Source organism: Stegastes partitus, unplaced genomic scaffold (assembly GCF_000690725.1).
Source record: "Stegastes partitus isolate 25-593 unplaced genomic scaffold, Stegastes_partitus-1.0.2 Scaffold2440, whole genome shotgun sequence".
NCBI lineage: Eukaryota > Metazoa > Chordata > Actinopteri > Pomacentridae > Stegastes > Stegastes partitus.
In genome coordinates this window covers 13,089-28,863 of record NW_007580171.1, presented here as the reverse complement: position 1 = coordinate 28,863, position 15,775 = coordinate 13,089, and the positions used below count along the sequence as shown (strand labels likewise).

The 15,775-nt window shown below is 39.9% G+C and overlaps 1 protein-coding gene across 1 annotated transcript in view; it reads left to right on the top strand.

Annotated features, from left to right (window-relative positions):
* The window catches only part of LOC103375029 (serine/threonine-protein kinase OSR1-like), a gene marked incomplete at its 5' end in the record, with an annotated part of 34,146 nt that extends 19,331 nt beyond the window's left edge, over positions 1 to 14,815 (top strand). The window contains 14 exons of the mRNA XM_008305216.1: positions 3,109 to 3,164; positions 3,399 to 3,508; positions 4,120 to 4,221; positions 4,337 to 4,470; positions 4,840 to 4,888; positions 6,052 to 6,117; positions 6,199 to 6,321; positions 8,512 to 8,547; positions 8,953 to 9,129; positions 9,286 to 9,341; positions 9,466 to 9,518; positions 9,801 to 9,869; positions 11,419 to 11,483; positions 11,760 to 14,815. Coding sequence (XP_008303438.1) covers positions 3,109 to 3,164; positions 3,399 to 3,508; positions 4,120 to 4,221; positions 4,337 to 4,470; positions 4,840 to 4,888; positions 6,052 to 6,117; positions 6,199 to 6,321; positions 8,512 to 8,547; positions 8,953 to 9,129; positions 9,286 to 9,341; positions 9,466 to 9,518; positions 9,801 to 9,869; positions 11,419 to 11,483; positions 11,760 to 11,834 — 1,171 coding nt within the window. The remainder of the gene's footprint in view (positions 1 to 3,108; positions 3,165 to 3,398; positions 3,509 to 4,119; positions 4,222 to 4,336; positions 4,471 to 4,839; positions 4,889 to 6,051; positions 6,118 to 6,198; positions 6,322 to 8,511; positions 8,548 to 8,952; positions 9,130 to 9,285; positions 9,342 to 9,465; positions 9,519 to 9,800; positions 9,870 to 11,418; positions 11,484 to 11,759) is intronic.
* Between the last annotated feature and the right edge of the window lie 960 nt (positions 14,816 to 15,775).

Genomic DNA, 15,775 nt, shown 5'->3' with positions numbered 1-15,775 from the left:
CAAGAAGCTGAACAGCAGCATGTGATGACTGTAGTGACGATGATGTCATACAGAGACGCATACAGACAGCGAGTCCTGAAATAACTCAGTGGCGGTAACATGGCTCTGATCCGTAGCTTTAAGCTTTTAATTTAAATCAAACTCATTTTGATGTAGAACCTCAAACAAAAACTCCTTGAGCCAGCAGAGTCACTGACTAACTCATTAACTTAACAACTTCAAAAAAGTGTTCAGATTCTTGATCTTCATCTGTAGCGACACCAGAGAAGTGGCTGTAGGGAAGCCGGAGTTTGTCAGTCTGCCACTTTGGTCCTTGAAATATCTCAGCAACTGTATAATGAATTGCCTTGATTTTTAATTTACGCTATGCAAATGATGAACCCTAATAACTTTGCCGCCTATTAACTGTGCTGATACCAAACTTTCACTCAAAGTGGCCACGCCCTGAATTGGGTATAATTTTAAGACCAAATGCATTTTTTAACGGATGAGTTATATTTAAAAAAAAAAAAAAAAGTGAAACCATTTTCAGTAGCAGGCTGTAAACATGTTTATTTCTGCTGTAAAGTCGGGCATTTTAACATGGGAGTCTATGGGAGATTAACTTGCTTTTGGAGCCAGCTTCAGGTGGTCATTTGAGGATCCCTGGTTGCCACGTATTTGTGTTCAGCACTAATTAGCAGAATGCTACTACATGTTAAACATTATACCTTCTAACATTAACATACTAGCATGGTACCATTGGGAACCATATTAGGTTTCCAATGGTAGGATTTTGCTCAAAGGACTTCTTCATAGCCTCATGAAAATGCTATCATGTCTACAGACTCTTAAACTTGTTCGAAATCGACTTTTATTGTGAAAAATCTTTGACATAGCTCATTGTAAAGTCTACATCGGGGGTTATTTTTCTTTTCAACTACATCTGGTCAACTTTCTGGCATGTTTACGGTGTAATAAGTTGGCAGAACTTGGTGTTAAATGAGCTCATGCTGAACACACAGTATGAATAGTGTGCATCATTAGCTCAGTCCAAGTCCTGAATCACAAGCAGCAGAAGACACGACAGGACCTTCCGCCAGAGAGTGCAGTTGTGTAAATGAGGCAAAGTATTTTAGGATACCCCTAAACTCGCCTTTCAGCCTCAACTTGTCCACTCAGCGCCTCCCCTCCAATCCTTAAAAGGCAACATCTCAAATTACCTGATGTAACCGATACCTGTAGTGCTGACACCAAAGGTAGAAGATGAGCGTGTTCTTCAAGAAAAAGTGGCGTGTGCGAGAAACTGTAAGACACTGTGACCTGATGGTGCCTAACTGTTATGTCAGGGCAGCAGACTGACAAGCTGGAGAGCCGCTGAGCAGAGACGACAGCAGACATTTCTAACGGAGGTTCTTCAAAGCCACTGGCGAAGGCTGTCATGTTCGCTTTTCATCCACCCTTTCCCTTCCTCTGCATCATTCCTACCGTGACAGTTACATAATTGAAAATCATCTGGACGTGAACGCACATCAAAGTTTTGCCCCATATAGTACACAAACAGCTCTTTCTGAAGTAGCTGCTTCAAGAAGGTGTTGATACAGTCGGCTCACACCCTGTCCTGTGTAGTATCTCAGCTTTCCTCTGTTTTTTTTTTGTATTCTCCATTTGCCCTGCAGTGGGAATCCCCATCCTTTGCTTTCAGACTTCGGTCCTAATATGTCACATATGCTGCATTCCTCCCTCTGAGGCTCAGCGTTTGCCACTCCCTGCCCCTGTCGCTATGAAATCTATTGGCTGTGTGCTATTTCACTGGAGCACACTTAGCAAAAGTGGCCTCTGCACCCAAGTAGTTATTCAGCAGGATTTGAACAAAGATCTGAACTGTGGCCTTCAAACTCATGGGTCCCTTTAACAAGTAGCTTGCTTGTGAAGATTGCACTTCTAGATTGTGGCTGCAGGAGAAAGAGGGCTTAAGCCAAACTGCCTACTTCACCTCCTTCACTTTTTTTGCTACAAAATTAGGATCTTCCAAAGTGTTTTTTTGTGAGTCAGGGAAAGCATTCAAGTTGTACGCCCGCCCCAGCAGTATCCTTATCCGAGTAACACAAAAATCTATTCAACCACCACTATTCTCCCTGCAGCACTTGCCCCCCCCCCGCATATCTGGTATTTGGCACGTTTTTTACAGTCTGCATGGAATGAATTATATGCCCAATAAAGTGGAAAAGGGAGTCTTTGTTTCTGGAAAGCTGTGTCATGTCTCATCTCCAAAGCCCGTTCTATTTTTACATTCATTCAGACCAATTTGTTTGCTGGAATGATCCAAGAGCATTTATCCTCCACCTAAAGCTGCAAGTTTTCTACTCCAGTGCCCCTGTCTGGCAGCAGCAGGAACTGCCTCGCAGGTTGCTATTGCATCTCTTTTGAATCATTTGCCTGTCAGTACTGTTCAGAGAGCTGTCTGGTGGTGATTTGTTGAAACCAAATCTGCTGGATGCCGTTCAAGGTGACGTAATGGATGGTGGTGTTCTGAGGTTCTCGCTCTGTGCCCTGCTAGTGTTTATTCCATTATTCTCAGTTGAAACAGACATTAATTTCCCCCGAAAAGCTGGAAAACGGAGAGAACCGACTTTTGTCCACCGTGACACCGCTGCTTTCCCTACTTTTTATGCCCTCGCCTTTCACTTGACCCTTCGTCTTTATCTGGGAAAGTCTGTTGCCATGACAACTCTGGCTGGCTGGTGAGATGGCAGTATTCGCTGTGTGTGGCAGACAGGCAGTCAGACAGATGTCCCTGCTGAATCCGCTTATCGCCACCAGGGGAGGCTGAGCAGGGATGAACAAATTAACTACAGACTCTGTATGTCTGTAATAAAGTCTAAAACAAGGTGCTGGAAGTATAAGAAATATGAGAGTTTGACCGTCATACCAAGATGTGTGATGATCATGGTAGCAAATTATAAGTAAACAATCAAGCAGTTACACATTTGAACTGACAATTAATTAATCTGAATTAAATACAGTGTATGTTCACCCTTTATTTGGCTTTAGCCACAATCATTTTTCAGTTTGACAGCCATGTGTGTGAGAGGTTTAATGCGCAAATTCTTGTCTTGTCTTTCGCAGAGATCTTAAGGCTGGAAACATTCTCCTCGGGGATGATGGTTCAGTGCAAATTGCAGGTATTTAGCCACAAGGCAACACCACCTGTCATCAGCTGTCACTATTGATCCACATTAGGTGTGAACTAGTAGATGCTTCCCTTCACCTTTGCTGCAGTCTCATTTACTGTACTCGTGTTCAGACAGCTCTGGTGTCTCAGTGTGAAGGAGGTCTTGTTTGTCAAATGATAAATTAGCTGTCTTGATACCGTATTTACTGAGTTCTTTGCGTGTCTCATTTTTTCCTTCCTTCAGACTTCGGCGTCAGTGCCTTTCTAGCCACAGGAGGAGATATTACTCGAAATAAAGTGCGCAAGACGTTTGTGGGAACACCGTGCTGGATGGCCCCGGAGGTCATGGAGCAGGTCAGTACTGTCTAGCATGAAGCCATGAGAAAACTCAGGCGATGTTTTGTTAGCAGGCACAGTCAGACAGTCACAAAGCAGCAAGTTTCCTTCTAAATCATCATCTCAACTATCAGTAAACACATGTAAACATGTAGATGCCATGCTCAAAACCCCATCTTGTGTTTTCTCACTGCAATATTGCGACACATGTTTCACTCTTTATGTCTTGGATCTGTGAACTGATCCCTCTCAGCTCGGTATGAAATAAGTCACCGTTATTTATGTAGCACATTTAAAACACCATATGTTGACCTCGAAACCATTTCCAGAAGAGAGATGAAATTAACAAATGTACCTCACAAGTCTTCGTACTGATATTATTTATTATGCACATATACATAACTACTTTAAATGTCCCTGCAATATAAAGCATACCAAATAGCCTGGCTAGCTTTAAAATTAAGGTTAAGACCCTACAAAATTCTGCAGGAAAAACCGACTAAATCCTGAGATTCCCTTTGAGCAAGCACCTGGCGACAGAGACAAACAAGAGAAAAGAAAAAATAAATAAAATGACAGGGCTAATTTGTATGAGCTAAATATATATATATATCATTTACTTTCCACAGGTGAGGGGTTATGATTTCAAAGCCGATATTTGGAGTTTTGGAATCACAGCCATTGAGCTTGCCACAGGAGCTGCACCTTATCACAAATACCCACCAATGAAGGTAAGAAACCCTGTAGGATGATCTCACTTCTTAAAAATCATTATTAATATAATTTGAGCGACATTGAACAAATATAACTGTGACATCTGAGTAAAAGTGTTTCTGTTGTCTTCAGGTCTTGATGCTGACGCTGCAGAATGACCCACCAAGTCTGGAGACTGGCATCACGGACAAGGAGATGGTAAAGAAATACGGCAAATCCTTCAGGAAGATGGTCTCACTGTGTCTACAGAAGGACCCAGAGAAAAGGTGCTGATTGCATCGTCTTTATATTGTCTCATACAGCACATAATACTTTGCAGTGGCTTCAAGGGCATACATTTTATCAAGTGCATCATTTTTCTGTAGTAGGCTAATTTATTACATGTATTAATTACCAAAAAAAAGAAAGTTGTATTCAGTCCTGGACACTTTATAGTTAACAGTTGGTTCATACTTCTTAGCACTTGTAAAGCGAAGCAGCACATAATTGCTTTCATTGTCCTGAGTGCTGCCGTTCTGTTCTGTCACGCTTCCCTGGTTCTGTAAAACATAGGTTGTGCAACATTCCCAAGTTTTTACAAAAGCTCTAACAAGTCAAATTAATAGAACTAATTCAGTGTCACTGCTGTTTTCCAGGCCAACATCCTCGGAGCTGTTGAAGCATAAATTCTTTCAGAAAGCAAAGGTAGGTGCTTGAGCTCCCCCTGGACCTTAAACTGAATTAGTTACTCATTGAGTCAGCATCATCCTCCTTTCAGGCAGCACTTGATTTAGTTGATGAGTAAATGTCTGTGCTCGCAGAAATGATGGCGTCTGACTGGCCGAATGGCAGTTTGGCCTCGAGTTAAATGATGTACTGCTTTTAATAGATGGAGTGTTTTTAGCTCTTGAAGCTCTGAATTGACTGAAGAAGAGATTATTGAAGGAATGCATTTTATTTTAAAAACAAGTCTCTTCCTGAGATATTCAGATTCAGGGTGCTTCACAACTTGTAAATGTGTCTGGCCCAAGCTGAGGTCATTGCAGCATTCCTCTCATTATTGGCCATACAGAACTGTTTCGAACAAAGCAGGGATAAGCAGTGTAACATCAGCCTCCGGCTGCCCAGTACCCTAGCAACTGGAACAACTAGAGTGCTGGCTCAGCAAGTCACACAGCCCAAATACAACCTGGTTGGCTTGCTGGATATGATCCTCAGCAGCAGCAACTGCAATACTCTGAGTGTGCAGCAGAGGGCAGGATTGGTCATCGTTTCAGAACACAGGCTCCTCTGGTACAAATGAGTACATTTTAGGACTGTGTCATTCTGCAGCAGGGATTTCAGTGTATGTTTTAATGTAATCTAGCAAGCACTCATGGTGTATCTTTTGAAATCCAGTCATTTGTTGCTATCTTTTGAAAGCAAGTATTGTTAAAATGCAATCACAGAGAAATAAAGACAAATCAAGCGAAGGAAGCATCACTTAAGTGTCAGTTAAGCCTGAGATAAGAACATTTGCTGACTGCGTATATTCTGGTACCCAGAATCAAACAAAAGCCTTATCTCCACAAGTCTTGCACTTTGAGCGGAGAAAAACCAGGAGCCCTTGTTTTAAAGGACCCTTTGAGATCTTACTGACCTACATGGGGTCACTCGTATGATAGAGCCAAGTTGCGTAACGCATTGAAATGAATTCAATGAAGTATTTTTTCAGTCAACAGTGAAATAAAGCCAGGGTGTTGAGGCGTCTCAGTAAAGCTCATTATGGATTAAACTTCTGAGTAATGTGAGACCTAATCAGGCAACACAATAAACAGATGTAGAGCACTGTGGAGTGACAGCCATTTGTTTCTCTCCGCTCACGACAGAATCACGAGTATTTACACGAGAAGTTACTTCAGAGGGCGCCTACAATAACAGAGAGGTCGAAAAAGGTAAGCGGGCAAAGGTTTAGAATGACAGTTTATGCTTTATTCCTGAGAATGTGAGCTCACTCGTGTGCATGTGTGCATCAGGTACGTCGAGTGCCAGGCTCCAGCGGCCGGCTGCATAAAACAGAGGATGGTGAGTGGGAATGGAGTGACGATGAGCTGGATGAAGAAAGTGAAGAAGGCAAAGCAGCTGTTGCAGCCTTAAGGGTGAGACGAACCTTCTCGTTTTTTTTTCCTCACATGCACACATTAACACTTTTGTTATACTCCACATGTCATGTCTTTTAATCACTGTACTCTGTTTAAATTGTCATTCTCATGTCTATGCAGTAGCATGTTTGTCCATTGTCTCTCCACTGAGTCTCCCTGTGTGTATGTTCTGTCTGACGGCCAAGGAGCAGCAGGTGAAACCTGTTAGCGCCCCCAGGCGACAAGTGCGCTTCTCCTACCCACTCGAGCTGCCTGCATCCAGGGTTGTTCACTTGCCACCATGATACAGATGGCATTCCCTTAACAAGGAAGGACTCTCACGTGTTAGATGGGCAGCACATGGACAGATTGAGGAGTTTTTTGCTGGCGTTAGAGCCGCACACACAAGCATTTGAAAAAGCCTGTGGAAACTGGAAGCGGTTATATTGTTATTAAAGTTTATTATTTATTGATGATACAGCCAATTATCATTCTGACTGCTGATTAAATATGCATTAGAAGACTTTGTCGGAGTGAAAATCTGCACACAGATAAGCTCTTATCCTTGAGATAACACTGATTTAGTTCTAGCTTTATGTAGCTTGACATTAACCTAAGATGACTTGTAATTACCAGAGTTATGCAACAGGTTTGTCAGAAGGAAGGCTTTACTGCTTTTTTTTTTCTAAGCAGAAATCTGTGCATGCTGCAGATCACATGTGAGTGGAATTTGACCCACAAGTCAGCCTTGTCAGAATTCATTAATCATACTCAAGGCGTCTTTGTAAACAGTGACACATTGTGTGTCACATGGGGAAGGAACCAAATTCGTGGTTTTAATTGAAGTGTTATAGAGATTGTAGGTTGTTGTTTTGTTTTTTGTTTTTTTTAATAAAATAAAATCAGCTTTTCAAACAATTGTCCATGTTGATGAAACTGTTATCTGGAATGTTTGGATGAGAATCAACAGTTAGCTTGAAGGGAGAATTATGTAATCAAAGGAGTGAGAGTTACCTTTCCTGGAAGCCATCTGTATTTCCATTTCTTTTTCTAAATCACCTTTTTTAATTCATACTGACCAAATCACATTTAATAAAGAACAAGGCAAGTTACTTATCAGCCTTGTAATGATCTTCAAACCGAGCACTAATGACCATCAAGGAATTAAACTTTTACAGTGTCTCTGCTCCTTTTCACGCTGCTTTGTAATTGGCTGCTTGCTGGCAAACTGAACTCAAATCCTTTCAGTAGCTCTAATGGATGAGATATTTCCAAACTCCCATGAACTGACTGAATATTTTTTTATACATTATACATTTGAAGCCGATTGATAAACGTTAGAGCTGGCTGACTACCTTTATACTGTCTGTGCTGCAGAGACGAACACAGTCTCTGTGAGTCAGACAGCAGATTCCTGAGCTGATTTCTTTCATCAGCCCAGGCGCCACATCACGTCTTCTCCGTTAAGTCAGTTTGTCTTCATTTGGCCTGCAAAGTTTCTGTTTGCCTCTATGTTCTTTAGCATTGGATTAAAATTGACTTCTTTTTTTTTGCAGATTAGCACTTTCACAATATATCAGTGTGACTTTCTCCTGATTTTGCGTTCACTTAAATCGCTTCTCTGCTTTTCAGAAACTAAAAATACAACTGCGTTTGTAGAGTATCTGTTGTCACTCGTTTACAACTCAGTCCTATTTCAGCTATATTTTCATTATGCAGTAGTATAGTGATGTAGTCATTTTTTGAACTGGAAATAAAAGTTCCTTTGCTCATCCCTTCAGTTAAATATCTGACAAATCACTGCACAAATCACTTTCCAGTAAATCCAATGAATCCAGTCGGCTTATTGATTTGCAGTCTTGCTGAGAATAGTGACATACGTTGTGTAGAAATCTCTACTGGTTGACAAATACTGTTGCATCGCCCACGTCAGCATCGGTCAGTGAAGTTTATTCGAAGCATTGTTAGCACATCATATCTCTTTTCCCACTGTAACGATAACTCCACTGCTTCACCTCAAAGGAAACCACGATAGACTAAGTGGACAGATAAATGAGGAGAGTAAACGAGTGCGCCGTTTTAATCTGTTTATCTCTTCTGCTCTCTGTGTGTTCTCTGCATCCATGCGTGCCGTTTTTGCTTTGCTAAATCCACTGCTGTAAAGTTCTCATCTGATCGTTATCCACTTCTGTCTGTTTCTTTACGCAGTCACCCAGAGTGAAGGAGGGATCACAGAATTCAGAGGTGAGTCCAAACGCTGCGGAAGCAAAGATGTAGTCTCTGCACTTTGAGGTGATTTGGTATATATTAGGATTGAATTAAAGTCTATGGATGTCTAAATTTAGCTTTATTTATAGTGTATATGTGCAAATGGGACCACGGCTTCTCACCCAAACACAACCAACTACAGTTATCAAAAACGGAATTAGAGATACGGACTTGCTTCTAACACAAGCCTGCTTCAAATAAAAGCTTGTTACCCTCAACAGATGAAGTAAATGATGCCAACACAGTCTTGACTGCAGAACTGAGCACATCCATTTTGAATGTTTCTTAACTGAAAACAGATTTATTGTTTAGTCTTGCTGTTGAAATCAAACATTTCAGTCTGGGCCAAAAGGTGGACAACTCAACCCATTTCTCCGTCAGGTTTTCCAGACTCCTGAGCCTTTAAGTAGTCAACTCCAGCCGATGGCCGCCGGTCAGGCTGAACTACCTCAGGCTGCAGGCCAAGTTCCACTGCAGCCCACACCAGTCAACACTCAATCCACTGCCCAGGCTGCGTCTCCCACACCAGGCGTACCTGCTGCTGCTGTTCCCACTCAGGCCAGTCCACTAGCTTATGTTTTCTATCAGAAGTGTTGATTTTAAGGCTACCTGTCATCTATTACTTCCTTTTGCAAGCTTTTTTAACATCATGTAGGGAATCATTTTTGAAGCCTTCGTTTTATTCAAGTTAAATGTGTGTATCTGTTTCCACAGACTCCAGCTGCCTCAGGCGATGTTAAGGCTCCCATTAGTTTGGTATTAAGGTTAAGGTACGTCCACATCTAAAATACAGGGGGGAAAAAAGTGCATGATTTGTGAGTCTAGTTTTCACCTTCTCTCTGTTCTCGATAAACTTCGCACCTCTCATCTGTATTCTTTCCTTTATCCCTTCAGAAATTCAAAGAAGGAGCTAAATGACATCCGCTTTGAATTTATGCCAGGGAGAGGTAAGTGGACTTTATATTTTATGACAGTGTTATCATTCAAAAATCAAGACTCAACCATGTAGTTTAACAAACTGTGCTGCAGTTAAGACTTATGAGCTCTGGATGTCATATTGGGAATACTCGGAACAGAACATGCTGGAAGAGTTTGTTTTTTTTGTAAACACAGGGTGCCTGAGTGTTTTAGGAATTATTAAGCCACGATGATGCCCCGTTTGCTTTTTTAAAAAATGTTCCGTGTTGGTGCACCTTTCACAGTTGGTGTCTCATGCTTTGAATTTACAGACACAGCAGATGGTGTGTCCCAGGAGCTGGTGTCAGCAGGCCTGGTGGACGGGAGGGACTTAGTAATAGGTCAGTAATAAAAATCCTCCCGCTGCCCGTTCACGCATTCTTTGCTCTCACTCAACACATTCAACGGGAAGGTTAAAGATTATCTTTTGATTTGCTGAGAGAACAGTTTGTACTGACACTGGGTCTCCTCATATAAACAGATTTACTCTTTAAGTAGCACGTGCAAGACGTTTAGGAAAACACAACAACTTGAGAGCTAGATTTCCTTCATGTTTTCTAAATGTTAAGTTTCAGCTTCGATCATATTCACCAGAAAACATCAATACTCAAAGTAAACATGATATTCTAGCATCATATTGTAGGTTTTATGATTGTATTGATGTGCTGTTCAGGGAAACGTCCTCTGATGTAACATGAAGTGTGTGATGTCTTCTAAATTATCAGTTGTTTCGTGTCCCTAAATACAATTACAGGCTCTGCTAACTTTGTTGCACTTTCATCTGCTGATTTTTTTTTATCGCAAGACTTGTTACTCTTGCCGGAAATTGTTGTCAATACAACTTGGCCACAAATTAAGTTTAACAGTAAAGCGATCTGGAGGTGTCAGCTAAAATCTCATGAACATGCATCATTACATGAACACGGGCCATTCCTCAGGTCAAAACAAATGATCTTCAACACTAACGGGTAGCCCAGAGGCCTGTGCTGCAACATCAATATTTTAGGTTATCAAGATAACTTTAGGTTTAACTCTGGATTTTCAGTGGTTCACTTCTCGTGTCCATCATTATTGTAACCAGTGCTGAACAGTTAACCTGCTCCGTAGCAAGTTATGGTCGAGAAAGCAGATCAAAGCGTATAAAAACACTTCCTATTGACCAGTCAACCCTCTTGAAAAATAGCTTCACTTTTCCTGGAGGGTCTTGCAGAGCTTGAGTTTTTAAAGCTGTAATTTCAAAGCCATTTCATTGTTCTGTAGGCCTATATATATATCGATATACACATAAAACGGAGACAGATAAAGCACTAAAGCCTTGTACTTCTCGACTTTATGAAATTTGCAGTCTTTTATTGGTTTGGATGATGTTTTTATATTTGTTCTTTATTTGCTCCCAGAACCATTTAGCGCTGCTATTCAGCTGAAAGAATAAAACCGTTTTCGACACTATAAGATACTGATATATATCTATATATTATTTTAAATCACTTGAATGTTTGTTCTTTACATAGTTTGTCTTATTTGTGGGACAACATCTGTACAGTGTTTGTATAATCTTGTGTTGCATAATAATTAACAGATTGTTAAATAATAAACCTGGCTCAAAGCAAATTATACATGATTATAAAAGGTTGCTCCTATCGTACTTGTGGTGATAACTTCACACAGTCAGTTGCCAGCTCTGCTCTTTTTATGTGAACATGCTCACAGCCAGATTCAGGGTTGACTCGCCGATTTTATAACCAGCTGTGTGATCGCTTAGCAAGATAGTCTCATAGCGCAAAGTAATATCATGAGGCCCAGTGTCACATCTTTTTGAACACAGACAGCTGATGCATTGATGTATATTTTTTAGTTTTTGTCAGACTGAAGTATTCTTTGTCTTTTCAGTTGCTGCAAATTTGCAGAAAATAGTTGATGAGCCTCAAGCCAATAAAAATGTCACTTTCAAACTGGTGAGTGTACTTTTTAGTTTTTTAAATTGTGTCTTTTCCAGCTAGGAATTAAATCCTGTGTGTTATACTTTCAGCTGCATGCTTCGTCTGTTTACAATTTTCGAAGATGTTTTTGGAAACGTGTGTTTTTTGGTATATTGAGGCAACTGTTTGTGACTTAATACAAACTGAAGAATAAACTGTTTCCTCTGACTGTTAAGTAAAGCTATTTTATTGTTTTATCAGTCAGGCATGTTTTTGCTAATTATTTCTGATCAATGCCATTTATTTTTACAGGCTTCCGGAATTGAGGGATCTGAAATACCAGATGACATCAAGTTGATGGGCTTTGCTCAGCTCAGCATTAGTTAAACTGTTGTTCTACCTGGGACCGTGACTTGCCTAAAAAATGTGAAAATTGAAAAAAAAAACTACAAAAAAAAAAAATAGTTTAATGCATTTTTTTCTTTCCATGGCTGTAAAGAAACCACTACTGCCAAAGAAAACAGTACCATTGTGTCACCCATAGGATTATAAAATGCCGCCTCGATGAATTAGGCGGTCCGCTGAAGTATCAGAGCGTACAGTATGAGAATCACTCGAAAAACAAAACAAAAAAAGTTTACAGTGTATATGTAAGAAGGATGCAAGTATCAACAACAAGCTGTTTTCATTTCTGGTCTCCATCGTTCTGTTATTTTTCTCTCTAATATGTGATGCATTTGCACAATCTGAACTAACGCCCTTGAATCCTGATAAGTGTAACAATGCCTTATATTCATCAGAACTACTGAATGCACGTTTTGGGGGGGACGTCCCCCAGTTACCGTTATGGAGCGTTATGTTGTCTGAAATGCACAAAGGTGGTTTCAGGTGCTCATGCTTTTTACTATATTTGAATGAGCTGCAGCCAACCAGGCCAACTGTAATCTTAGCCGTACTAAATGTAACGCCAAATTACTTTTTCAGAAGGCTGTGAACACTTTAATGGTCTCGCTAAATTCTGTATTTTTGTTGTCATCAACAAAACCCATAAAAAGAATCAACAACGCGTATCTCTAAATACTGAATGTCCTTACAGTGACTCTTACCTCTGAGCACGTTTGCTTCTTTAAGATGGGTAAAAAAATGTAAGATGTCATTTATTAACACAAGTGAAATTTTTTCCTAAAATGATTCAAACACAAGTTAATGGTACACCTCCTGGGGATTATTTTCAGAAGTGGATTAACCCAGTTCAGCTCCAGCAAAGTTTATGGTTGACTCAAATTAAACTGTAGCGACAATTTTCATCATAATGAAGACTAAAGGTCACCTTTAATAAACGTTGACTAACATATAAACTGCATCCCAGTAACAGGCTCATAAACAACTATATATATCAGACTTATTGTTATTCATTAACTGGGTGCTTCATGGGATTTGTTGACAATAATATAAAATACAAGATATTCTCAAACTTATCCTCCTAAGTTAAATCTCAACTTATTTACTCAATGAAAAGAAAAGTTTAGGAAATTTGAATTTTGACGAGAATGAAACCAAAACGATCACAGAAAATCAAATTCCTCTAAAAGCTGTCCTTCTGTATGCGATCAATAACCTTAAAGTAAAAAGTTGTGCAGCAGCTGAAACCACGTGTTGTACGAGCAGATGTGTCTGTCTGTCGGTATTAGTTTGTGTCTGTTTGGAATCGGTTTCACAAATCCTTAAGAAAAAAAAAAAGAAAAAAGAAGACGACTTAAGTGCATATTTGTTTATGTGGATGAAAAATAAGTACTTGATTTAACCTCTAGTATGTACATAATGACATTTGGCTTTGATTTGTTTTTATACTGGGTGTTTCACTCTTGGCCTTTTTTTCTGTCTCATGACACGATTGTGGGTCGTATCTCCGCGTGAAGGAAGACGACAGCAGCAGCGCTGCAAATGGGGTTTTGGATGCCCCTCTGTGTTTGCAGGACGTGCTGTCGTTAACTGTGTGTCGCGTATGATGCTCATTTTACCTTTTACTCATCAGATATCTTCAGCTTTTTACGTTTTGCCTTTGAAAAGTTTAAATCTATTTTACCGTGGAGGCACAGATGCACCGCTCGATGCCTGGCCACCTTAAATTTCCCCAAACAGCAAAATTGCCTCCAGCTCTTAATAAAGTGGAGGCTGTTTACAGTAGCTAGTTCTTTTAACCCTCATCTTAACTCATACAGCTGCTTTGCCATCGTTCTTTTTTTTTTTTTCTTTTAAAATGGAAGATTTTTTCCCCCCTTCAGCTTTGAAAAGCTCAGCCGTGATTGTAAACATTTTGAACTTTGGATTCAGATGATGGTTAAAAAAAAAAAGAAAAAAAAAAGGCTGTAATCAGCACAGATGTTACATCCTTTCAGCCGCACTCTGGATGTTTTTTTTGTGCGTCAATGTGCATTAATAACGTGGTTTTTGATGATGAATGTGCACCTCGCAGTTCCTGGCGGGAGGTTCATTTGCCACTCTGCTCTAATGTGTAGATCTGAAATGCCAGCAAGGTTTTACTGTTTAATTTGGTGATGTAATAATGTCATAACCCTCCAGATGCCATATTGAATGAAATTGAATGCATTTTTTGCTTGCAGATAAAATGTTAAGATTAAATATTTGTATTTTGACTATAAACATGTTAAATTTTACGCTAGCCTTAAATTGAAAATGACCAAGTGTATTTTTTTTCTCTTTCTCTCTCTCTCTCTTTTTTTCTTTTCTTTCTTTTTTTTTGACGTTAAGGTTTCGATTTGGACTTTTAAGTGTCTTTAAAATGTAGTTCTGGTTACACGTGAAGATACCTGGAATAAAGATACACGAGTGTGTCGACCTCATCTGCGACAAAGTCAGCAGCCCAGTGTTACTCTTACATTTTGACACTGCAGTATTTGGTGCCATTTTCCTGGTGTAGTCTGCAGCTGACTGCAAACCGGGACAAGGATCGGTGTGTGTGTGTGTGAGCCCCGAGAGAAGTGTGTGTCTGTTTGTGTGTGTGTGTGCAGATTGAGTCCTTCTTTAATGGAGTTACAGATCTAATGCTTTTGTTCTCCCTCCCCTCTCTCCTTTCCAACAGTCTCTTTTGTCCTGCTCTAACAAAACTGTAGCAACTGAACAGATGACCGGCAAACAAAACAAACAAAAAAACACACTTTTTGTCCAGGCAATAACTAACCAAGGCTGTAATATATTTGAATTTTCCACCTGTTTTCAGTTTTGTTTTTTTTCATTCTTTCATTTACTCTTTTTTTTTTTTCTTTCCTTGATTGTTTTGGAGTTCGAAGCATGTTTCTCTGGATTATTTTTAATCAATAAAGAATGAGCATATCAGTCTCCTCTTAGAACATTGTTTTTTAAATGCACACCGGTACCTGTGATTCTTAATTGACTTGTTCCTGTTCGTGTGACGACAGGCAGCTTCTGGTATATTGCAATTGCCACAATTTTGGACTTCAGTCTCATTCTCATGTTGTTATGTCACCAGAATTAAGCCTTATTTTATCTTATAGCCGTTTCACAGTTTGAAGAAGTGGATTTGTTCCAGAGCTCTTCATCCCTTCGGGTTAATTGCCTCCACCGTCCTTAATCTCGACTCTATCGTCATTTTATAGCCTGTTTAACGTGCCCTTGTGTCCGCTTTCTCCTCATGTATCCTGATTCGGTCCCCAGTATTGATCGAGCTTCGTAAACATTTTTACCTTAATGCACCTCGATGGCAGACCCTCCGGTCAGTGGCCTTTACTGTCTAAAGAACTGTGCGTTCTGTGTCTGAGCTTTCTGTCAAGGGAAAGCATGGTTTTAAGACTTTGACATTGTGGTTCCGAAAGCTACATGGAACTCACTGGCAAACATCCAGAAGGACGATAGGTCAATGTAGCAATTTAGAAACAGTTATTAGGTTTGGGACTTTATTTCTCCTCTTACGAAACTATTTTCTTCTGAAAAATCCCGTTTGTTTTGCTGCCAAACCACAAAAAAAGGATTAGTTTGACATTATACAACACATTTTTCACTTTATAACAAGATATATTCACATTATTATGCCACTATTATTTCTTGGTCTAATGTGAACTGTTTCATGTTGTGTGATAACTTGTTATAAAATGTTTGACATTATAACAGCATAAATTGTTTCACCTGTACGTAATATAAGCGATAAGTTAAGAAAAATAGATGAAAACACGATTTCATTGAATTCTCTGATTGCATTGAGACACGATGGTTGACATAGCGTCATGTCATGTATCCATTCAGATTTCAGTGCTCCTCTAGCTGATCAATGAGAAATTACTTCAACTTAA